At 46.1% G+C, this 23,980-nt stretch overlaps 9 protein-coding genes across 9 annotated transcripts; 2 read left to right on the top strand and 7 right to left on the bottom strand.

Moving 5' to 3' along the window:
• Positions 1 to 48: 48 nt before the first annotated feature.
• Positions 49 to 1,335, bottom strand: N7483_004049 (NAD(P)H-quinone oxidoreductase; the record flags this gene model as incomplete). Its single annotated transcript, XM_057087486.1, has 5 exons — positions 49 to 672; positions 733 to 819; positions 891 to 946; positions 1,009 to 1,182; positions 1,272 to 1,335. The coding sequence occupies 5 exons, from the start codon at positions 1,333 to 1,335 to the stop codon at positions 49 to 51; spliced, it is 1,005 nt and encodes a 334-aa protein (XP_056947315.1).
• Positions 1,336 to 1,764: 429 nt separating this feature from the next.
• On the bottom strand, positions 1,765 to 3,870 carry N7483_004050 (fungal specific transcription factor domain-containing protein; the record flags this gene model as incomplete). The annotated part of the gene is made up of 4 exons (XM_057087487.1): positions 1,765 to 1,988; positions 2,050 to 3,183; positions 3,242 to 3,765; positions 3,848 to 3,870. The coding sequence occupies 4 exons, from the start codon at positions 3,868 to 3,870 to the stop codon at positions 1,765 to 1,767; spliced, it is 1,905 nt and encodes a 634-aa protein (XP_056947316.1).
• Positions 3,871 to 5,351: 1,481 nt separating this feature from the next.
• On the bottom strand, positions 5,352 to 5,696 carry N7483_004051 (uncharacterized protein; the record flags this gene model as incomplete). The annotated part of the gene is made up of 1 exon (XM_057087488.1): positions 5,352 to 5,696. One exon carries the CDS (start codon positions 5,694 to 5,696, stop codon positions 5,352 to 5,354), a length of 345 nt encoding a protein of 114 aa, XP_056947317.1.
• Positions 5,697 to 5,998: 302 nt separating this feature from the next.
• Positions 5,999 to 6,898, bottom strand: N7483_004052 (amidohydrolase 2; the record flags this gene model as incomplete). Its single annotated transcript, XM_057087489.1, has 1 exon — positions 5,999 to 6,898. The coding sequence occupies one exon, from the start codon at positions 6,896 to 6,898 to the stop codon at positions 5,999 to 6,001; it is 900 nt and encodes a 299-aa protein (XP_056947318.1).
• A 1,227-nt stretch (positions 6,899 to 8,125) lies between these two features.
• N7483_004053 (MFS general substrate transporter) lies at positions 8,126 to 9,496 on the top strand (the record flags this gene model as incomplete). Its single annotated transcript, XM_057087490.1, has 7 exons — positions 8,126 to 8,198; positions 8,273 to 8,419; positions 8,485 to 8,695; positions 8,826 to 8,911; positions 8,966 to 9,099; positions 9,164 to 9,268; positions 9,326 to 9,496. The coding sequence occupies 7 exons, from the start codon at positions 8,126 to 8,128 to the stop codon at positions 9,494 to 9,496; spliced, it is 927 nt and encodes a 308-aa protein (XP_056947319.1).
• Positions 9,497 to 9,670: 174 nt separating this feature from the next.
• N7483_004054 (putative MFS peptide transporter) lies at positions 9,671 to 11,612 on the bottom strand (the record flags this gene model as incomplete). Its single annotated transcript, XM_057087491.1, has 2 exons — positions 9,671 to 10,392; positions 10,478 to 11,612. The coding sequence occupies 2 exons, from the start codon at positions 11,610 to 11,612 to the stop codon at positions 9,671 to 9,673; spliced, it is 1,857 nt and encodes a 618-aa protein (XP_056947320.1).
• Positions 11,613 to 14,643: 3,031 nt separating this feature from the next.
• N7483_004055 (uncharacterized protein) lies at positions 14,644 to 16,547 on the bottom strand (the record flags this gene model as incomplete). The annotated part of the gene is made up of 3 exons (XM_057087492.1): positions 14,644 to 15,672; positions 15,870 to 16,276; positions 16,358 to 16,547. The coding sequence occupies 3 exons, from the start codon at positions 16,545 to 16,547 to the stop codon at positions 14,644 to 14,646; spliced, it is 1,626 nt and encodes a 541-aa protein (XP_056947321.1).
• Positions 16,548 to 17,355: 808 nt separating this feature from the next.
• N7483_004056 (ssDNA endodeoxyribonuclease RAD2) lies at positions 17,356 to 20,589 on the bottom strand (the record flags this gene model as incomplete). Its single annotated transcript, XM_057087493.1, has 1 exon — positions 17,356 to 20,589. One exon carries the CDS (start codon positions 20,587 to 20,589, stop codon positions 17,356 to 17,358), a length of 3,234 nt encoding a protein of 1,077 aa, XP_056947322.1.
• Positions 20,590 to 22,224: 1,635 nt separating this feature from the next.
• N7483_004057 (putative choline transport protein) lies at positions 22,225 to 23,969 on the top strand (the record flags this gene model as incomplete). The annotated part of the gene is made up of 3 exons (XM_057087494.1): positions 22,225 to 22,382; positions 22,447 to 23,075; positions 23,134 to 23,969. The coding sequence occupies 3 exons, from the start codon at positions 22,225 to 22,227 to the stop codon at positions 23,967 to 23,969; spliced, it is 1,623 nt and encodes a 540-aa protein (XP_056947323.1).
• Between the last annotated feature and the right edge of the window lie 11 nt (positions 23,970 to 23,980).

The raw sequence follows: 23,980 nt of genomic DNA on the forward strand, positions 1-23,980 counted from the left end.
TTTCACAGCCTGAGCTCAGTATCATTCGGCGACTCAGACACAGACCTCTCAATCAATCGTGCAAATGATCTTCCCAGCATTCACGTTCGATTCCAACCGTTTATGAGCTTCTGATACTTCATTCCACGAATAGACCTTATCGACTGTGACCTTGATTTCACCACTGACTAAGTGTGGCATAACCTTTTCCAGGAAAGTATCGCGTACCTGGCCCTGGTACGTAGCATCACGAGTGCGAAGAGTCGTAGCCATAAGCCAGATCCGTTTGTTCATCAAAGAACGGATATCAAAATCATCCACTTTGCTCCCACTCATAGCGGCAACAATCACCATTCTAGAGTCCATGGCGGCAGACTTCATGTTTTGATGGAAGTAATTCCGACCCACAAGATCCACAATCAAATCTACTCCTCGACCATTAGTCTCGCGCTCAACAGTCTCAGCGAAGTCATCTCCAGATCGGTAGTTGACTGCTACATCAGCGCCCAATGACTTGCAAAGATCGCACTTTTCTTCACTTCCTGCTGTGGTAAAGATTTTAGAGGCACCTCCCACCTTGGCTAGTTGAATGGCAGACTGTCCAACTCCAGATGCCCCTGCGTGGATAAGAACTGTCTGGCCAGGTTTCAGATCTCCAACGAGGAATATTGCTTGGATTGCAGTGAAGAATGTCTGAGACAAGTCAGTGTTACTCCGTGGATATGATCAAGTGCAGGAGAATTGGATGGTCACCTCAGGAATGCCAGCAGCTTCCAGAAAGGAGAGATTTGAAGGCAAGTGCATCAGCATCTTCTCAGATACCACGATCCTTTCCGCGTACTGGTTGAAGCATAATTTGAATTAGATTACTGTTCGTTGCTCTGCAAATGGGGAAAGCGCATAGTTCTTACAGCTCCACCGTATGCGAGTCCGAAAACTCGGTCTCCGAGTGAAAATCTGTCCGAACCTAATAAGAGTATAAGGTTATCTGATGGGAATTCGGTGACAAAATGAGGTGCTAGGACTTACGGTCGTCGCCTTTTCCTTCTACAATGCCACTAAACTCCACGCCCATAATAGTGCCCGATTCGGGAAGTAAAGGGTACGGATACCGATCTTCTCTTTGCATAATATCCATTCTGTTCAGTCCAAAAGAATGGATCTCAACAAGAATCTTTCCGGGTCCGAGTATGGGATCCGGAACTGGACATCCATTAGCGGCTGCAATTCTACTGTGACAAAGAGCAATCGAGATAAAGAGATCGTATATGCATAAGTTTGGATAAGCTAACCGTTTGGGTCAACGAAAAGTGCATCGGCATCTCCCTTGCCATTTCTCACAGAGACAGCCCTCATATTGCATTGACTATTGACGTAATTGGTGCCCAGGTGCAATTGACAATGTAGAGGTGAAGTATTGTAGTGCAAAGAACCGGACTTGAGATATTTGATGCAAGGGGAATATGAAGCTCTTGACTTAAGTATCCCCGCAAAGCTTGGAACCTTCCAAGGTTTGCAGATCGATCCGTTGTACTTCGTTCTTTGCCGCTAACGGCGCATCACATTCCGAAACATACCCGAATGACGGACTGACATCCTCCGTTGTGGGGTAGAGTGGAGCGGGGGAGACCATCGATATCCATTCATACTTTGAGAATTACCAAACACGAGTATACATCATTTAAGTGGGGATGGTAAGAATTGCGGAGACGGAGTTGTTAACACGTTTCTCATTGAGAGATCTGAGCATTATGTTTCGTTATAGTCAAATTTCGTATGAAGCTGTTATATTGCTTGGTCACCGGGAGGGTTTAGATCAGCCAGAACCGTCGAAGGTGATGCCATAGGTTCATTCATAAACCCAAACAATAGATCCAAGTCTTGGGTAAATTCTGGGAAAATAGAGAATTGCGCATTGTCATCAGTGGGACCGGGAGTGAAGTCCAGCGTGGCGAAAGATTGGAAATCCAGATTGACATCCATGTTCTGGGGGACGTTGATTTCATGATCTAGGAAGGATCCTGGTTAGTTTATCGGTCTATCTGAGAAACAATGAAAAATGCTTCTCACCTAAGTCAGGAGGGATATTATTGGCCTCCATTAAGCGTCGAATAATTTTCGCTGGGGCGGATACTCCACAATTAGGGACGGCAAGCTCGTCCAGACAGTGCAAGCATACAGTCAAAGCAGATGAAGGATCTCTTCGACGAGTGGATTCTTTTATTGTAGGATTCCTTGCATGTATTGTGCATGCAACATAGACTGCGTAGCTGAGCATATAATTAGCCCTACGCAAGGAATAAGCAGACCGATATGTCAAAGCCAGACTGGTTATATTCCGAGCAGCGGTAATGCATCGTTCCCATGAATGGGCCGGGCTATCAGTGGATTGAAGATGGCCAGTAATAATAAACGGTCGATGAAGGAGGATTGTCAAGGCGTTGAAAGTAGTCAGGAGAATGATAGTGTTCGGTGCTGCGGCTGTTGCAGTGGCCTGTTCGTTCTCTGCCCAGGGCTCGAATCGCAGGTTTGATGGAAGTTTGCGGTACCATGTGATCAAACGCTGATCAATGATGTCAAGGTGCTTCCTTGCCATATCGCCGCTAGCGCCGACAACGTAAAATCGATCAATGATAATGGTCATAATCTTAGATAGTGAACATAGATGCTGGAATACCGAGACTGAATAGATTCGCGTTGGAGATGGAGAGCACATCACATCAGTGTTGGGAATTTGAGGGTCGACATAAGGTGTCCATAGTTCGTTCTCTTCGAATGTATCCATGAAGTCGCGCGAGACATGAGCATCGCGAAGCTGAATAGTAAAAGGTCGTCCAAAATATAAGCTCTGTAATTTGTCGCAGATAAAAGCACCCCAGAACAGTCGCCGACGGATCTCGACATCTTCGGCGCTGCCGGCAACCTCTTTACAGTCCAAATGCAGCCCGAGGTCGTATACCATGCGCAGAGCGTACCCAGTATACAGCCAGCCTTTGGATATTTGACCCCGGGCATTAAATGAACTTCCCAACATAAGGAGTCCGGCAACGGTAGGAATGCTTGAATGGGTGAGAAGTGATCTTTCAGCTAGCAATTGGTCGCAACGATCAAAAAAGAGTTTTCCAGCAGTCTCCGGTCGTGTAGGGTCAGTTCGAACTTCAAGTCGCTCCGAGAACTTGCTTGAACATGCAAATACTGCATTGACTAGGAATTCAGAGCAGTAGGGGCCCCCCCTGCACCAGATCCCTCATAAATGCTGGACGGTAAGTGAGCAGAAACGTATGATGTTGTCGGTTCCAATGAAGATCCAATAGATGAATCGCTAAGTCAGATGGAATACCTGCTATAGAAGGCCGATGAAGTAAGTCGAATTCTTTCTGCCGCTGCAGGGCGGCATTTGCAATCAATCGATGGCGATCAACTTCTGATCTATTCTTCATGTCCGGCGATTCTGCCTGGCTAATGGGACTGCCCATATGAAATGTAGAAGACGGACCAAATGCCCCCAGCGCACCGCCTTCATCTCGCGATAGGAATGGCGTTGGGTCGTAATCCTCATCATCCGAACTTGAGTCAGGCGGCTCTTCACTGGCAGTAGTTGGAGGATTGGAAATTTGCCAACGATCCGGTATTTGAACTTGCGTAAGATCAATGGCCCCGTTTTTGATTGATAAACAACTGAGTAGTCCATCACGGTCTCCGGGTTCTGCATTCTTCAACGCCAAAAGAACGCCCTCCAACACATTCTTTTGACGGTTGGCTTCATTAATCAATGCGCGTGAAGGTCTGAAAGTTGTGTCAGTAAATTTTGAATACACTTGAAGCAAATTAGAATACCTTTGTTTCGGTGGCTCAATAACATAAATACAACGGCGTCCATGCGTCTGGCATGAGCCGCAGCTTGGCTTAACGGTGTCGCATTTGATCTTCCGGGCGCGACAAAATTGGCATGCACGACTAGATCTGGATTGTTGAGCCTTGTTAGGGGACGGACGATGCGAGGGGGGTCATAATGAGAGGTATGCCGGGATTAATAGTCCTTCTCTGTGAACTATCAAGGTAGCCACCGAGAGTAATGATTGCGGCGTAGTTGATTTCCCCATAAAGAGTTGAGAGACCTCGGGAGGGGGATCGACACCCTATATCTCAGGCAGAAATTCATAACTAACTAATTGGGTCATTTACCCACGAATACGGGATGATTTAATCCTATTTATCCATGGGAGATATTGGGATGAATATTTGAAGATTCCTGATGCATTGAGAGAGATGGTTTATGCACATGTGCCCAGTGAGGCTTTCAAGCTCAAGTTTCTTCAAATGCCGGTGTCATGCTAGATTTAATATACTATCTATTGCTCACTGGCAACCTGGTACAAATCATGATTCCAAGGTGCGAGTGTGAAACTCTACTATTTATGTACTGGTACCTAGGTAAATATTGAACTTCAAGGTTACTCAAGGGTTCCAAAGTCGAATTGATCAGTTGACGGCGCGAATGTACATAGGGTGACAAAAGTACTGGGACACTCTAATTTTCCCCGCCTAAAGATTCAGTCTTGTAAAAAGTAGGGTCCCAGCCCACTCATAATTAATTAAGTAATATTTTTTAAAATACATCTTAGGAATATTGATTATAATCAATATTTTGTATACCAGCCTTAGCCTTTTTAACAGCGGCGATTCTGCGTGGTAGAGATTCAATAATTCTATCAATAACAGCCTGGTCAATCGCCCGCCACGCCTTAAGAATAGCTCAGCTGTTCGAAACTGGGCCCAATCCATTTGAGATTTTCCCTCCTTAGAGAGTTCGGGATAAAGCTCTTGCAATTTCTTTTTCAATAGAAACCAGACTGGTTCAATTGGGTTGAGATCAGGTGAATGTGGTGGCCAATCCATTATGTGGATATTCTGATCCTGAATCCATTCTTTCGTCAACTTTGCTGTATGAATTGGTGCATTATCTTGTTGGAAGATTAAATCCTTATTATGAATTGGGAGAAGACTAACTTTAAGAGTTTTAATGTAGGCTTTAGCGTTAAACCCTTTACCTAGTTGTTTTTTTATAATAACTAGATCTGATCTTCCTCCAATCCAGACAGAACCCCAAATCATTTGTGAAATTTGTTTTCCATGGTTTTGGAGATTCACAAATTAGGGGTAATATTACTCATTTTTAAGACGAAAGACATATTGGATATGTGAATTCGATTTTTGTTGGACTGAGCATTCATCAGAAAAAATAGTATGATCTAGATCAAGTCTTTTTCCCAGGATAAAATCCATCTCCGACGAAGCTTTGCATCTTTTGGCTTTAACCAAATTCGCTTCTTGGATGCCCATTTTCGGATATGGCAATGCTTTAAAGCCCGTTAAATGGTACGTTTTGAAACGTTAGTTGGAACTTCTTGAATAAGCTCTTTCCAAGAGATTGTAGGGAATTTGCGAATAATCCGATAGATATATCGAATAGCTGATAAAGTAAGCTTTTTCGGTCGGCCACCTCGGGGAAGGGATTGAAGTGTGTGATAGGTTTGAAAGTGATTGATTGTTCTATAGACTGTACTTCGGCTGCATCCAATATCACGGGCAATCTGAGCCTTAGGAACGCCCTTCTTCGCTGCGTACACGATCGCTGCACGTAGCTTCTCAGATAATTCGCCATGTTCGGTTCGATTCGGATCAATTTCCGATCCAAATTGACGTGGTTGAACCATGGTAGGGATGGGTAGAGGTTTACGATTTTTCACGTGGTTGGAAATTGCGGGAAGTGTCCCAATACTTTTGTCACCCTATGTATACTTGTTTGACTTCAGGTAGCCACCCGTACTGCTGAACTTGAAATACTAATTCATTGAAACATTTGAAATGGTTTGCATATTACAAGGTATCACTTGGGCAGTTCTAAAACTGAGCGTAGCCTGCAAACTTCATGTTTCAATTGATTGGTTTTGTCAACCTTCAAGTTGGAATCATCAAGCCCCAAACTCGGGCTCAAGTGTATCTAAAGTGAAGAAAATTAAAAGAACAGTCGGTTCGGATTCTCCACCCATAGTTTATTCCAAACCACATCGCTAGGGATCCATTCACGAAGCTTTCGAATATGCACATCATCATTGACAGTGCGAAATCCCTCGACTTCCTTCAATCTCTGGTGATCAGTTTTACCTTTTCGCGTAACTCCCAGCTGAGTATGCGGCCAGTCTGTACCAAACACAATTTGATCCGGTCCAGCTTCAATGACTGCCTTTGCTATCGGTTCAATAGCCTCCATCTCAGCGAGATGTCCATGGTATAGACGTTCAAACCCTGAAACCTTGACCCAGACCTTCTTCTCTCGCACTAACTCGAGGAAAGTTGCAAAGGCTGGAGAGTCTTCCTCTCCAGGGAATGTTCCTCCGAAATGATCTGCGACCATCTTGATCCGTGGGTCCATAGCACGAATCATGTCAGCCATAGCAGCCCAGGCGCCAACAGGGCAGAAAACCCCGATTGCCCATCCGAGTCGAGCTAAACGTTGAGCCAGCGCATCGATCTTCTTTGCAATGACATCGGCATTGTTCTGCTTCCCATGACCCCAGGACATTTCATGCAGCCGAGCACCACGCACGCCAGCTGCATGGAGTGCATCCAATTCGGCATCGGTGATTAGAGCAGGGTCGATAGTGGTGAGCCCACGGAGATTGTATCCGTCCATTTCAATTTGCTGGGCAAGTGCATCAAGCAATGGGGCTGGGGAAACGCCTTGCATTGAGGCCTGAACGATCACGATATTCTTACATCCCGTTGTTGAAGTGGGGTATTCCACAATCTGAGCGGACTGGGGTGTGTAAGACCGTGGTACGGCATAGGGGAACTTTTTGGGATCAAAGACATGGATGTGGGTGTCCCAACCGCCTTCTGGCACAAGCTCAGCCATTTTATGCTGGTGATTTATGGTAATACCTTTAAGGTAGTATGATGTTGATCACAAAGTCGATTTATGCAAGCTCTACTGGTGAACTAAACCAACCTTTTATATCAATACTTACTGGGACGGAGTCATACAAATCATGATTTTGGTTATTATCTAGGAATATGGCCCCGGCTTGAGTTCGTCCTGATGTTGCCTTGCAAGGGCCAGACGGAACATTGTCGCCCGTGTGAGGGGATGATACCCCCATATTGTCTCTACGAGGTCCCCACAGTAATACGGCGCGGTGAGAAAAATGATATCAGTGAATACTGTTGAGTCCATCATTCATGCACATGTGATCTTTGTTGTTTCAATTTGGGACTAAGATTGGATCTTTTCTCCACATACGTGCATTTCGTCCCAAGTCCCTTTCAACTCTTGGCAATCCGAAGACTCAACCATGAGTGCTTCGAAAATAAAATATCAGATGCAAGAAACCAAAATGAAAGGCTCAAAGCTTGAAAACTTCGAATTGCTGCCTGCCTAGATGTCCTGATTCAAATGATCTCGAATATTGAGTCACTAATATGCCAGCAGAGAAAGATTGCGTATAATCTCTGCCGAGCTATGCTCTTTTATTGAGTTAACGCTAACTATCACCTTGTGATATTAGCTCTCGCGTCCTTTTCGGAGCCTCTCGTTCCATCTACCTTACCCCGGATTACCAGCTCCGCATCCCCGCCTTTCCCCAGACTGTATCATTTCCACGTGCCAAGACGCGCCCTTATTATCTCCGCCTACTAGATACGATGGAGGGGCATAGAAGCTAGAAATATAATAGTATTCATTGAAAACACCGTTCGTTGATTTCCATCAAACTTCTACCAGTGACTTTCACTCCAGGGCTGATAATCTCAATTTTGGCCGAGTACCAATCCCTCGACAATCAACACCATGGACTTTTCAAAATTACTTAGCATACCCTCAGAGTTCGCTTCGACTTTGCGAATGAAGCCCGTCCAGGCTCTGGCTTGGCTGACAGGATGGGCCTGTTGGACATTGGGATCATTACAATATTATACTTTGCCTTTCGTCCTAAGTACAGTGGCAACATACCTGGATACTCCTCAAACGGATATATCCACTGCGAATACGGTGACGATGATTTCAAGAGCGCTAGGTGCTGTTATATTTGGTATATTATCAGATCAATATGGACGCAAGATACCTCTTGTTATTAATCTGGTCTTGATGTGTGGGTTTACCATTGCGACCGGGTTTATCAAAACATTCCCGCAGTTGATCGCCTGCCGTTTGCTATTTGGTAATATCCAGATGTCCCTGCTAGCTATACAAATTCAAATGAAGGCGCGTTCTGCTAATATCTCCAATTTCCAGGAATCGCATACGGTGGTACTTACGGCCTGGTGATGTCCACTGTCTTGGAGTCGGTCCCTGAGAAGGCACGAGGTGTCGTTGCTGGATTCACCCAACAAGGATTCTCTGCCGGATATCTGCTTGCCTCAGGATTTCATTTGGCAATGAGTGAGTCTGAAATTTCAATTTCAAGGTCTTTACGAACAAGAGCTGACAGATGAATTTCCATACAGATCCATACGGATGGCGCCCTCTATTTTGGCTTTGTGGTGGCTTGACAGCGCCTGTCATTGTCCTGCATTTGATAACACCAACCCACTCCGTCGTTATGGCACAGAGCAGCACTGGAAATGATGCTGCTGACGAGCGCGGAGCCGTTGGCGGTAACTTGTCTTTCGTTAAGAAACTGAGATATGTTCTTCGATACCACTGGAAGCCTTTCGTGTATGCTTGCTTGTTATCATCTTGCCTTGCCACAATGGGCCACGGGACTATGGATCTATACCCCACATTCCTTGTCACACAACGTGGACTCAACATTCGTCAAGAGACTTGGGTGACATGCATCTTGCAGATCGGTGGAATTCTGGGAGGAATTTTCGGAGGTTTCTTTTCCCACCGTATCAATCCCAAATGGGTGGCTGCTGGAGCCGGCCTTTTGTGTGCTCCATTTTCTCCCACTGTGGACTTTGCCTAACTCATGGGGCCTTCTAGCAATCGGTGCTTTTTGGCTTCAATTCTTCTATGGAGCGGCAATTGGAAACCTGGGCAACTTGCTCCAGCAGCTTTGTCCTCACCCTGGAATTCGTGCCGCCTTTACTGGAGTTGCATACAATATTGGAAATGCTGTAGGTATCATTGGATCGCATTTTTGGGCAACCAGGCTGACAGATAATCGCTTCCAATCTAAAGGTTTCATCATGCGCCCCATCAATCGAGACTGCACTTGGTGAAAGGTTTCGTACGAGCAGTGGAATGCCAGATTACGCACGAACTCAGATGGGCGTTGTGGGTGTAGTAAGTGAAGACTCTCCAGCTGCTGCGATGTATATGTACTAATTCCCATACTCATAGGTCATATTTTTCCTTGTCATGGTCCTAGCCATCATGCCGCTGGAGAGCCTCAATAAAAGCTGGGATCAAGAAGATCCAAACCAGGATATTCCTACACAAGCAGTGAATAGTTATAAGCTGGAGGCTCTTGAGCAATCCGATGACAAGCCAACCTGCGAGGAGATTGCTTAAGTCTACAATTCATGGGAAACCTTGAATTATGGAGGACAGATCATTTGGAATTTCATGCATTGAATAAATTACATTTCCATGTCATAGCGGACTCGGTCTAAGTCGTATCATAAGAACAGGCCACTTTAAGTGAACCAGACTCGTATTAATCTCATCACTAGAGCACTTCATTCATCAAACCTTAGACTCCTTCCCGTTGGCAATGGCGATGGTTTCACTTCGCTCAACCTCCTCCCAGGAGTCATCAACATTGTCTGCAATGTAATTCTCATCATTCATGTGCTTGAATCGGAACCAGAAGATAACTGTCTGGAGTGCTAAAGCCACTGTAGGAGCACCCCAAATCCAGATAAGGTAAGGGTCCTTGGTCACTGGAACCAGGATCTCTCCGATAGCGCTCGACAGCGCATTCATGAACAAGAAGATGGCCATGACAAGGCCCTTCATACTCTTTGGTGATCTGGCATAGGCGAGCTCGTAGGCAGTGACGTTGACAAAGCACTCACTCAAGGCTCCAAGAGCCGTATTCACAACTTGCCACCAAATACTAATTGGTGCAACTCCATCACATGAGGAAGCGTAGGAACCACATGGCGACATCTGATAAACCTTCCATTGCACCAGAGTACCGGCAATGCCTGATAGAATGGCCAAGAAAAATCCGAAGGTCATGCGAGAGATGGGACCGAATTTGATCTTTCGGCGCTCGAGTATCGGGTAGATGACATACGTCAAGATAGGAACGGCAACGATAATTGTGATGGGATTGAAGTTGCTGAGGAGATCGTTCGGTGCCCCGTCTGTAACCATGGATGCACCTTGGTTGGTTGAAACAGAACCAATACCGCCGTCGTTGAGGACCCAAATTGGGATAAACCAGAATACGTCGCATGCAGCTAGTGTTATTCGTGTTAGTTAAGGGAGATATAACTGATGGCGCTGGACTTGAAAAAACTAGGAGAAAAGAGATGCAAAACATACCCATAGTCTTCGAAACTTTATCTACGAATCCAGAAGTCCACTCGACATCGACTCCCTTCGCTTTGAGACTCGTTGGTTTAACAGCTTCCCAGAAGTCCTTACGCCAAACCTGACCTTTGCTCTGACGGACGGCCGCCACTGTAATTTGGAATGCCTGGTTGATCTCTTTTCCTCCATTGGGAGGCTGCTTCTTTGTTTTATTATAAACAGCCCAAAGGAAAACGGGAAGCATGAAATAGATAGCTCCGGCTAGCAGAAAGACCAGCCAGTATCCAACATATTTTTCAGCGTAGGTGGTTGCCAGCTCGTAAAAGGCGCCGGCATTAACAAAGCCATAGAACAGTAGCATGATTCTCGTGGCTGTCAGATTCGGATCAACGATAACTCTCTCACCAGACTTCAACGTTTTCACGTAAGCCTTCTTGTGTGGATTTTGATCCAGGATGGTGGGTGCAATATTCGGCTTGAAGACTCCAGCACCAAACGCAAGGATAAGAAGGCCGAGGATGAATGGCGGTGCAGAGTGGGATTTGCCTTCCTGGAGAAACTTGGGGATGGCACCGATGATCTGAATGATATGCGCAACTCCGCAGATGAGGACACCGACAACAATGGCCCTGTAGCGACCGACATGGACATCGGCCCACCAACCTCCAAAGATCGGAACAATGTATGCAAGGAAAGTGAACAGGAGGACCAGGGCATCACTTGCTTGGAGACCCATACCCAAGGCTCCGGCTGTCTCTTCCGTCCCTCTGGGAGGGGCACCTGCGCCATTACCACCTAGGATTGATCGATCAGTAAGGATGAACTGGAGAAAATAGGGTATTTTCAAACAGCAAAAGAGATATAGCGTACCTGCTGGAAGTGGAAACTCAATGAAATTAGAATAAACCGTCTCTGCTCCGTAATAAGAAGCACGCTCAGCGAATTCAACCAAGCAGAGTGAATAGGCTACCAATGGCAATGTTCCTGCCACCTTACGCAGCGTATTTTCTTCTTCTTCAGTAGGGAGAGGGAACTCTTCTTCTGTTGAGTCGACCTCGATTTCATTCTCGGTCATTTGAGTTGTCTTCAAATGATCAATGTCGGGTGTCTTCTCCTCCAACACAGGATTGAAGTCGGTATCAGCCATGACCAAAGCAGACTCGGAGATCAGTTAGGTATGGACTTATGATAAACAGATTGACTAGGATTGAAGTATCCTCAGTGGGATTTATCGTAGATAGACCGAGGGATCAGAAAGGGAGGAACGACCAGCATTATATTAAATGCTTGCCGCGGCGGCGACAGCCATAGTTCATATGGGTAAGGCGCATTAACACGGATTCCGTCGTGAATAGACGACAGATGAAGGGTAGTTGTCGTCAGCTGGTGGTACATTATCCTCATTATCATGATATCTCCTATCTGAATGGCTGATATCGCACACCCGCAATTTAGTGCAAGCTTAGCGCCAGACACTACTTGTTATCCGTCCCTCGCCATTCGTTGGCGTTATGCAGCCAACTTATGGCGAATCTTTGATTCTTTGATCATAATGTAACCAAATCCACACTAATCTATTCACAGCCCGATGGAGGCGTGTTTTTCGGAACTTATCGTGATAATTCAGGAGATTGAGCCGATAGAAGAACATTCTTAGAAGTTGTACATCTGTGCACGGTCACACCACACCGGGGGGTGATAACTTACTCCGGCAGTTCGAAGCATTAGTTTCCCTAGCGTTCTTGTATTTTGTCGCACTAAATTGGAGATATACTATAATAGCCTTGGCAGTTTGATAAGGAGATAAGGCATCCAATGCCAAGTCAGGGACTCTGGCTTCGTCTTAGCAAATGCTTCGAATATAAATCGTAGAAATCTTTCTCCTATCAATTTTAACCGATACCAGGTGACTTCAAATTGCATATCATGTATTGCCCCTGGAGTGGTGTCTGTCAAAGCGTTAGGAGGGGCGAGATCTTGCTGATTGAAGGGAAAAGTCTATAACCGAGTTGAGGTGATCTCTCGCGTGATTGTATCATCCAGTGCTAGACCGGTATAGTGATGTTCCCCGCAATCTTTTGGCAAAGAGAAATTTAATTCAGACTTCCAAGTTTCAGATCATGGTTCGATTGATCCGCCCTCTGAGATTTAATATTGGCCGTTTCCAAGAGGACCTGGCAATGCTTCAAGCATGAAACCAGGACACTTCAAGCGCTTTGCATGAGTTTAACCTCGTGGCATCGATTAAAGTACACCTGGCAGTCTTGTCAATCCTGATCTGTACAATCGTGTTCCAGGAGATTTTTCCTGACACAACCAATGGTGCAAAATGTTTGGGTGGCGCAACCATGATCCACTTATCCAGTTTCTGTAGAGATCCTCTCAGTTGGTTGCGTTATCTTTGAGCTCGGTTGCGAATTAGACCATGCAAGGCGCCCAACGCGTGCAAGACCCTTATTGTGGCCTCCGGCAAGGAAAGTAAGTAAAGGTGGGGACATAAGCACCCATGTCGACACCAATCTCCTCAAGGCTGTAGCGCAATTCAGATGTCCATATGCTATCCTCCCCTTATATATCCAACTATACGTCCCGAAGAAGAATTGGCAGGTCAAAACACATAGTCACGGCAGATGGTATAAAAATAATGGTCGAACTGCGATACAAGAAAAAGCTAGGAATAAAAATAAGAGCTAGGATATCAGACTGCCCATGGACCGTGGTGAGGGGGAAGAGCGAATGAAGTGGGAAAATGCGTTGGTGGCCTGAATTGGCCTGAACCCATAACTTGGCACGTGCACCATATCAACAATCAAACCTGATCTTTGACACAACGCACGACCTTATCCTTCTCTCGCTTTCCTTTCTTTGATTTATCAATTTGCCAGATATTTGACCAATTAGGTACGTCGAATTAGCCAACTCCAATTCCTACCCTCGTTCCCTTCCCATCAACCGGCACCCGCGTCGCGCGTCGCGTCTCCCATGATGTCAACCTGGTAAAAGGTCAGACCGTTCAAAGACCCGACAATCCAAGACCCGATTCACACCGAAGGTACTCCGATCGCTTAGCCAATGTTGGACCGTCGAATTCTCTCCGATGCATCGACTCATAGACCCAGGTCCATTCAAATTATTTACCAAGCTTGGCTGTCCGGTAGAATTGGTTCGACTGCGTTTATCGCGCGTACACAATCTGCGAGGATGTGTTCAAACCCCATAATTCGTTCCCCAACTACTCGATTACTGCAGGTCCATGGTCGAAAGGCTGAAGATCGAGTCTGAGGATCATGACTTCTCTTTATTGAGGCACTACAAACTAGCTCTTTCTCTGTGATTGTGGGAGAGGATTTAGAATGTTGTGGATCTTGGGTGTATCCATGTGCATATCAGTATGTGGCCCATCGCTGATAGCTTTCTCTTTATTGAGATACTACAAACTGGCTCTTTCTCCGTGATTGTGGGAGCGGAGTTAAATTGTAGTGGATCTTGGGTGTATTCATGTGCATATCAGTATATGGCCCATTCTGATCAGTATCGGTGATGGGCTATGTAAGGCCGTCTTCTGGAGTTCCGGGTCTGCTTTGTCTCCATGAGGACTGATCGGAACTAATGGCGGCGGTCTATACGTGGGGTGATGGGAGTTTTCGGACTCTGAACTGCACGAGGAGTGGAAGGTCGGAGAATGAATTTGAACCAGTCGAGTCTAGGCGAGGAACCTTTCGATTCCTACATGATAATTTGAATGGACGTGGCGTGTATGGTGTTGATGTAGGTGGATTTCGATGTCTGATGTTGGCTGAGGGACATGAAGCACCGCGGCAGATAAGGCGGTTTGTCTGGGACTGGAATGACGACCCTTGAAAACTGAAAATACCTGAGGAGATCTCTCACTGCATTTTTCCTATTAATGATCCACTGATATGAGTGTGGCAATGATGCTAATTTGCTTGATAGATGCATGTTTGGTAGAATACGTCGTCGAATGGAAGTATCATTTCGATGAATACCAAGCTCTCCTCCCAAGATCTTCCGATAATCAGCCATTTACTTTTTACAACTCATTTTCGCCTCTGTTTTATTAAAACAAAAAGACAATTGAATGATGATCATGCCATTACTAAGAGACTAATTAGATCGCTACCTACTTCTCCCAGTAGTTTCATTATAAATGAACTTCATTAATCAAACTCGAGTCTTCCAGTATCAATATCCGCCTCGATCGGCCGCACAAAGCTCGGTCGTACAATAATCTTGTGTCCAAAGTATAGCAACGCAAAGAGCATCAGACTCAAATAGTCGATAAAAAAATCCGTGACGCTAAAGCTTGGCACGAAGGAAGTGAAGCCTTGAGTGAGGATGATCAGGACGTTGAAGGAAACTCCATACCACGAAAGATACGGCTGCCAGGGTGCTTTATAAGGCAGAGAGTCTCGGAAGATGCCACGAGCCTGAAGGGCGTTCATGAACCCTAGATGGCAAATTATCAAAGAGGTCCAAGTCAGGAAGCCTGCGAGGCCAGCAATTTGCATTAACCAGTTAAACACAGTGCTTCCGGCAGTCGAGACATTGAGGAATCCCAATAGACCGAACAGGGCTGTGAAGGCTACACTAAAATAGGGAACACCCCATTTCGTGGTTTTGATGAAGAACCGAGGAGCAAATCCCTCAGAAGCGAGGCCAACCAGAATTCTGCTTCCGCTGTAAACGTTCGAGTTGGCCGCAGATAGGACCACCGTCAGCAGAACAGCGTTGATTATTGAAGGCAAAACGGTCACACCGGCTCGACGGGCAGCAATAACGAAGGGCGATGAGTTACCATTGCTTGCGCTTGCATCGTTGCCCTCACTTCCAGTAAGACGGTCATCTGTTGATGGCACGGCGATGCCGATGAAAAAGATAGTGAAAATGAAGAAGAAGATGATTCGATAGAATGATTTTCGGATGGCGGATGGGATTGTTTTCCGCGGGTTTTCAGTCTCTCCTGCTGCGATTCCCACAAGCTCCGTGCCTTGGTACGCAAACCCAGCCTTGATGAGAACGGCCCAGAATCCTAGGAACTTTGCCAGGTTATCTTGGCTGGGATTTGTGAGTAGGTAGGCATTGAATGGCCCTGGGTTTACCCAGTAGCGAAATCCAATATAACCCTCCTGACCAACACCGGTGTTCATGCAAATCGCGAAGATCATGAATCCAATGACTGTGATGACCTAGATGTTGTTTTGTTAGCTTATATTTGCTATATAACATCCTTCTTGGCTTCGACCTCGATTGAGAGATATTTTCAAAGTGAAGCCCTGATGGGTCATACTTCGCAGACCCAATATTCAACCATTACAGTTGTAAGACGGACACGAACACCTTGTGCACGTCAAAGCAACTTGGAATCAGAAGAGATATCACCCACCTTAACACTCGCCAGCCAAAACTCTGTCTCTCCATAGTAACTAACAGGCATCATATTCAGCAGAATGATGATCACCCAGAAGACCCCAATGAATATCGCAATTGGAATCGACTCCTCCCAAAATTCAATTATCAATCCGGTGGCGGTCAATTCGAGTGCAAATGTTGATGCCCATGAGAACCAGTAGATCCAACCCATGGCAAAGCCAAGGCTGGGATCGACGAAGCGTGTTGCATATGAAGTAAATGCTCCTGCAATAGGCAAGAAAGTTGCAATCTCTCCAAGCGACACCATCACGGAGTATACGATCGACCCAACGAATATGTAAGCGATAAGAGCACCAACGGGCCCTGCATCAGCAATTGCGGTTCCACTTCCTATGAATAGACCGGTGCCTATAGTGCCGCCTGTTCTTTTCATTAGACTCAAGTCCCCAAGCTCTATCACATAGTGTCCTGGCAGCCCTGGAGATGGAAGATAGAACTTACCAATTGCTATCATAGCTAAATGGCGGCTTTTGAGCCTTCGCTGAAGATCAGGGAGCTGGCTCATTTCCCCCGCAACTTGTTTCTCTTCTGCACCAATATCTCCATCATTTCTTGGATCCGCTCTTGATATGTCCTCATCTTGTTTCTTACGTGGAGTAGCGCTTGGATTGGTAGAGTGTGGGTCAGACATGGTTCGCTAAGGAAAATGAGAGAGAAACTTGAAACCAAAATATTAGAATTCGCGAAGTGAGAATTGATTTAGATGATGAGGGAAAATATTTCACATTTAGTTCTAAGCTCATGACCTCGGGATAGTAGATACAATACTGTAATTAGTAGATCTTATGTACAATGGTGATCTTTGGTATCACTCCTCTATCAACGGAGCTCTATCAAGGCGGGGTTACTCTATTCCTGGGGATTAATCCCCCGCCCAGCCGGGCCGGTAGGTCACTCAAGATCCACCAAAGTGCCCAAAGGAGAAAATTGGAGCGATTATTGTGGAGATAGAACTCTTGGGTGTGGAATATCTCCATAACTAAGCGCAAATCAAGGCAGACGTAAATTGAGACATACTTTAAGTATCTTAGTGCGGTGCTGATCTCCCAGGCTCCATGATACGACTGGACAGCGGGCATTCGGCCCACCGATATGAGGATCTAAAACTTGGAGAAACCGGGCCGGTGTTTGACATTCGGTGGATCTAAAGGCAATTGACTTTCACTAATCTCGTACTGGGCTGTTCAGATATCCGTACTCTTATGGGCATAGCAACTGGGAGAACGATGTACGTATTTGAAGACTCAGTTATATGCTAAAAAGTACAATATCTGTGCCTATCTACTTCGTAAGATCAAAAGGTTGGAAAGACAGGACTAATTTGATAATATTGTACGATATTATCAGGTTAAGACCCACTACGCATAACCCAGTGGAGACGTGACGCGAGGCAACAAGGCTGTATTTATTAACTCTAAGTTTATGGGATGAATAGCCCATCATTGAGCGGAGTTCGCCGCATTGCTCGCTTGGTTATCTGCATTATGTGAACCACGGGAGATTTGAGCTTGATGCTGAAGTCGACCAAACGCCTTTTCCATGCGACTCTTGCCAGTGCTACGGACTCGGGGTGCAAATGCGCCTGCACCTTGAGGACCTTGCATAAATTGGGTGATGTTGGACTGAGTGCCTTCATCCTGTCTCCGATTCATATCTCGAATCACTGGCACTAGAACCTCATCGGTACGCTCCTGGCTCCACCCGATCGTCACCATCAAGAAATGTCTCAGACCATGGAGGTCTGGCACACCCCATTGGAACTGCGAAGGATCAGAATCAACTTCAGGTTCGAGATAAGCGTTTTCGACCCGCTCATCAGGAAATCCTGGGGGTAAAAATATTTTCGATGCCTTCTTTCGAAATTTCTTTCGGAAGGCGAGGTGGGTATCATCTGGATTATTGACACCCATTTGAATCTGTGTCCACCAGTCACGAAACTCAGCGAGACTGGAGAACTCCGTCACTATTTCCAGTGCCGTCACGGGACCAATGCCGGAAATACCCTCTGTATAATCACTACCCAGTAGATGAGCAAAACTGATGAGTTTCTGGCGGTGCAGAGAATATTCCTTTTCGAAATCTGACATTAGGTAGCACTCCACATATTTGCTTTGATTGAACATGTTCTTGTAGACTCGAGTACCGCCAAATAGGAACGTGTCACTATCATCGGTGACAATACCGTCGACAAGGCCCAGGGATACCAGTTCCGCGCATTGTGCTTCAGCCTCCATAGGGGCTGTGATATAGGGAAGCCCGAATAGTTTGAGTAGCTGTTGACACTCATTGATCATGATTTGAGTCACTTCATCAGCATCACGCCGATCTTTCTGTTGTTGACTACGCAGCTGCCTGAGCTCTTGGTCGTAATCTTGTGTGGTCTGGGCCGCTACCGCTGAATTCAAGGCCTGTGCAAATCGGGCATGCTCTTCGGTTTCCTCAGCAAGTTGTTGCATAAGCTCTTCCTCTTCAGGGTCACTCATGTCGAAAGTGTCTTCCAAATTTGGTTCATGGGCCAGACTCTGCTCCTGAGATTCGGTGTACTGAGTAGTCATCATGGTACTAGTTGGTTCAATGATTTCGGGTACTTGTACGATAGTTTCAGGTAGAACATCTTCAAACTCCGGCTCGGGGGAGGATACGATGGAGGAGTGGTCTCCAGTGTCGATTTCTGTATTTTGATCTAAGGTCGGACTTTCAAATTGCTGGGGCCGGGCATCGACAGAGGTCGAGATGTCGATGATATGAGATACGGGTTGCAGCTCATCGACAGTCAAAACTTCGGGTATATCAGCCGCCTTCTTGCCATGTTCATCCAAGTCGATAGGTTGTTTCTCATCGGGTATGTCATCAACATCAATGATCTCTGGAGGACGACGGTTGGACAGAAACAGATGGTCAGGCTCTGTTTCCTCCTCTTTATCTCTACTAAACTCCTCAAAATTCGGTTCCTCCATAAAGCGTTGCTTTATTTTCCCTTCGAAAAACCAAGGAGGAAGAGGCTCTGCCTTCTTTGACTTTGACGGAGCGTCTTTCACGAATCCACCTGCATTTCCCTCATCGCCGGCCTTTTCATTGGGATTTGGAGCCTTTGTGAGTTTTATTGATGCAAAGGGTAGCGGACCATCGAATGAGTGGGATGCGGGCTGAGGCTTTTGAACAACCTTGGTCTGTGCCACTGCAGCGGTAAAGTCCATCGCATCGTCATCGCTTTCATCCAGTGGGAAATCTGGAAAATCTGGAAAATCTGGCATAATCTCAGATGATATTTGGGGATCCATTGGTCGGTTGATCGGAATATCGGGTATATCGTAATCTTCGCTTTCATCAATCTGCATCGATAATGCTATCGCTCTCCGGAGATCATCATCATCTTCTGTTTCCAAGTCCTCCTGGATATTTGTATTCCGTAGTTGTAGGTCTTCGTTGGCAGGAACAAAGAGCGCATCATCTTCAATATCTCCTTCCGGTGACTTTTGTGAGGTGACGTTCATCCCATAAGACACGGCCGGCTGTGAGAGCGATGAGTCAAAGACTCCAGCTTGAAGGAACGGAAGCTTAGGCAAGCGATTGAGTCCTTCGATAGGGACATCTTCGAACTGATCCGAATCTTCATCCGAATCGTGTTCTGAAAGTACTTCTGTAATACCAATTTTATCCACGTCAATTGGCTTATCCTCTTCACCTTCACGTTTATTCCCCACCACACCAAGAACCCAACCGCCCGCATTTTGGCTGTCCTTAACAAGAATGTATTCTCTACCACGTTCGCCGGCCACGCGTTGTCCAGACATGTAAAATGCCTCCTCTCCATTCATGCCGTTGATATTCATGAGTCGTTGTGTCAGGTCATTGCGTTCCTTAACTCGCTCAATCTGAAACCTCGAAAAATCCATACGGTTTGGAAACATGACATCTAGTTGTTCTTTGGAGTATCCCATTCGGAGTCTACTCCTCAGTCTGGCCGCATTCAGGATATTGTACCGATCAGTAGCTGGCAAGCTCAGAAAGAAGGGACTATCGAAGTCGATGTTGGAAAAATCGTAAAGGTTGATATCGTGACCCTGGTGGAATTGTCTGGCGTACTCCTCCAACTCAAGCTGCGACATAATCCGTGGATCATTCGGAGCCCCCATTTCTTCCAGGGATGATTCCAGGGTTGGAAGGTGATATGCATCTGTCTTCTTGAATTTACGGTTTTGCTGCTTCTCCCTGTCGGTCATCAGAGCCTCTTCCACATATACCGGAGCCCCAGTGACCTCTTCCTCGTCTTCTCGGGCTCGTTTCTTATTCTGCCTTCGCGTCTCGGCTTCCTCCTCAGCGATCCTTTGCATCTGTACCGCAAGCAGCTTCCCGGCAGTTCGAGTTGCATCCTCTCGTCGGCCCTCTCGTCTTCGCTTTCGTCTGTTGATTGTTTCTCGCTTAAGAACTGGCGCACCGCCATCGAAGACGAAGACCGGGAGGATACCAACATATAGGAGCTTGCAGATTCGGCGGAAGAACCCAACGACGTGGGAATTTCGTAACGCATTGCCTTCCTTGTCACGTACTGCTTTGAGAAACTGGTAGATCCAGATAGACGCGTCGACCGCCAGACGTTTTTTATTAAGGGTTTCGAGCTTGATGGGGCGAGCACAGGGCTGGACTACTGTCCAGAGGCCGGTGACACCCATGGCCAATAATATTGATTGGCATGAGGAAATTCAAGGGCATGGAATATGATATTTGACTGGGATGCTAGAATGACGACATAAGGCAGTGGATCCTCCAGGCTTCCGCGCTGACATGTTATTATGGAAGGCGGTCGGGTGTGGCAGTTTAGACACCCAACTGGTCAACGCGTTCTTACACTCTGTTCTTACACTCTCCAGCGCTCTTTTCTACGGTACTACCTGCCTGGATGATAATTGATATGCTTAGGCTTCAAGCTTAAGTTGGAAGTTCCAGCTCTGAGTTTGCCCTCAACTCCTTGATTCACCTCACTTTGGACCAGGGATTACTTTGAGCCAACAAAAATACGAGTTAAACGCCCTGCCGACAGTCTCGTATCCATAGTTCGCCATACATGAGTACTGATTAGTACCTGATACTATAGGACAGGGTTCACGGATTCTCTGGATAGGTACTCCATACCATCTGTTGATCCCTCAAGCTCAAGTTGGTGTAAAATTTAATCCGCCAAGAGACTCGAGCCGGCTCAGACGATTATGCACTTCGTAAAGAGTACTCGGTATTTACTGTCACTGGGGCGCGGGAAGCATGGATGCCTTGTGCTATTGAAGTTTCAATAAAAAGTGATCAATCACAAAATTGAACTTGAACCTTGGAGACAGCTATTGAAATATGCCGATACTATGACTAACAGAGAGTTCTCAATGAAAAGTTGAAAAGAAGTTACATCGAACCAATGCTTAGAACATCATGATGGACTTGTGGTACTTTTATCATATTAGTGGAGTATGTAAAACACTGATCACCTTGAAGTTTCCTCTATTCCATGGATTCATTGTCGATCCCTTGAGACATCAAAGATCTGACATGCAATTCGGGGTTGACAGGGTTGAAAGTTTTCAATATGTACTCCGTACTCTGCTGATCGGCAACCAAGTGATCCTACAGTTTGTATTTCCCAGATTTCTGGCAGACCCCTTGCGTCTTTATAAGAATCACAATTTATTCCACATTCTATGATTTACATGCACATGTGACAAAAATTCACAAAGGGACAATGATCGGAATCTGATTTGAAGTCCCATCATACTGGTAACTTCGATCGATGATATCGTATTGGAAAACTTGAGGTTGGCGCCTAAGTGAATACGAGTCTAGTGAAAAAATGACTCGGTCGGATCGTGAAATACATTCAGATTGCGTTGGTACATTCAGAGTACCCCATACTGCCTACGGAGTACTAGGTGGTACATGCGCCAGTTTGATAATAAACATCTCAAGTGGTTCTGCTCAAAAAAAAAACAAAACAAAACAAAACATCCACACTAACCACAACCTGAACAAGACGAGAGGCCTGACCTCAAGAAAGGGCTTTCGGATATAATATCACAAACCCCTGGAACATTTGAACACACGTGGAGGCCATATGGACCCAGTGGACTCCTTGCTTACACATTACTGAGGTTGCAACGGAGATTCGCTCCTCGGAAGATACATCAGATCGCTTACAGGGGGCTTTTCACAGTTGATGATTCCATTCTTCAACAAGCCATTCCCCTCATCTCTCCCTTTTGTTTATTTGTATCATCCATTAAGGGACTTTTTGTCTCTCTTCAGCGTCAAGAAAGGATAACACGATGGCTGAACAAGATCCACCCCGCGATATTGTGACCCCACTAAAAACCAAGGGCGAGATTGATGTTGTGCGTCTCGAGGCTGCATTAGGACACAAGCAGGAGTTAAAGCGCAACTTTGGACTATGGAGCCTGACCAGCCTGGGAATTGTCATTGCGAAGTAAGTCGTGCCTGTAATGGATTAGGTCTTGTTAGATTTTTTTTACTAAAATCATTAAATTTAGTTCTTGGGCCTCAATAGGTGGAACCATCGTCGCCGCTCTTAAAAATGGAGGTCCTATGGCTGTTATCTACAGTCTTATTCTGGTCAGCATTTTCTATACAGCGATCTCAGCATCTTTAGCAGAGCTTGCATCTTCAATGCCCTCTGCTGGGGGAGTATACTACTGGTCCTCAGTACTTAGCCGCAATAAGGGACGTGGAGCAGGCTTCTTTACTGGCTATTTAAATGCATGTGCCTGGCTACTCTCTGCCTCATCCATGAGTTCCATGCTGGGAACTGAGGCAGTGGCTATGTACTTGCTGGATCATCCAGGCGTGAAGTGGAATTCTTGGCAGGTTTTTGTGGTCTTTCAAATTGTCAACTGGACCTGTTGCGCTATTGTGTGTTTTGGAAATCGATTTATCCCACTGCTGAACAGAATTGCGCTGAGTTTATCAATGTGTGGGCTATTGGTCACTGTACTCGTTCTCGTCGTTATGCCTACTACTCATGCGAGTAACGCCCTGGTTTGGACCGAATATCATAACAAGACAGGCGGGTGGTCCGATGGTATTTGCTTCATGACTGGACTTTTGAACGCAGCCTTTGCAGTCGGTACACCTGATTGTATCAGTCATCTCTCAGAAGAAGGTATCCAGGAAACCTGTTCTTCAGTACTGTATAGCCAAGCTGACTTTTTCTTCTCCAGTTCCCAATCCTGAATCCAAGGTTCCTCAAGGAATTATGCTGCAGATGTTGACTGGATTCACGACATCCTTCGTTTACCTCGTTGCGCTTTTCTACTCAATCCAAGACCTTGACGCGGTATATACCAGTGAAATCGGCTTTTTCCCAACAGCCGAGATTTACAGACAAGCAACAGGGTCAAGTGCTGGTGCTATATGCCTAGTCGCTGTCCTCTTTCTCGCGACCTTTCCGACCTTAATTGGCACTTTCGTCACAGGTGGCCGAATGTGGTGGAGCCTCGCCCGGGACAATGCGACACCCTTCGCCAGCTATTTTGCCCATGTTCATCCAACCCTCAACTGCCCCGTACGCGCAACAGTAGCGATGAGTGCTTTTGTGACCTGCTTGGGATGCATCTATGTGGGCAGCACGATGGCATTCCAGGCCTTAATATCCTCATTTATCGTGTTGAGCTCGCTATCCTACCTCGGTGCTATCCTCCCGCATGTTTGGTCAGGGCGTCAAAATATGGTCCCCGGCCCATTTTATATGGGACAAAAACTCGGCATGGCCGTGAACATTGCCTCAATACTATACATCTTGGTCACTATTGTCTTCTTCTGTTTCCCACTGGAACGTCCGGCTACAGTGAAGAACATGAACTACACAAGCGTCATAATTGTGGGACTGATAGCCTTGACGGCTTTATGGTGGCTACTGAGAGCTAGACGTGAATACCAAGGACCGCAGTACAGCTTTGAGGCTGCGGAGAGACTCAGTGCCTTTCAATCCGGCAAGGAAGGCCGTCGCTCCTTTATTGATGTTGTTGATGTTGCGAGGCAGTGTACACCTTGTTGATGACCATCCTG

The sequence above is a fragment of the Penicillium malachiteum genome (genome assembly GCF_028827825.1).
Source record: "Penicillium malachiteum strain IBT 17515 chromosome Unknown utg000002l:1.0-8849297.0:1.0-8852440.0, whole genome shotgun sequence".
Lineage (NCBI taxonomy): Eukaryota > Fungi > Ascomycota > Eurotiomycetes > Eurotiales > Aspergillaceae > Penicillium > Penicillium malachiteum.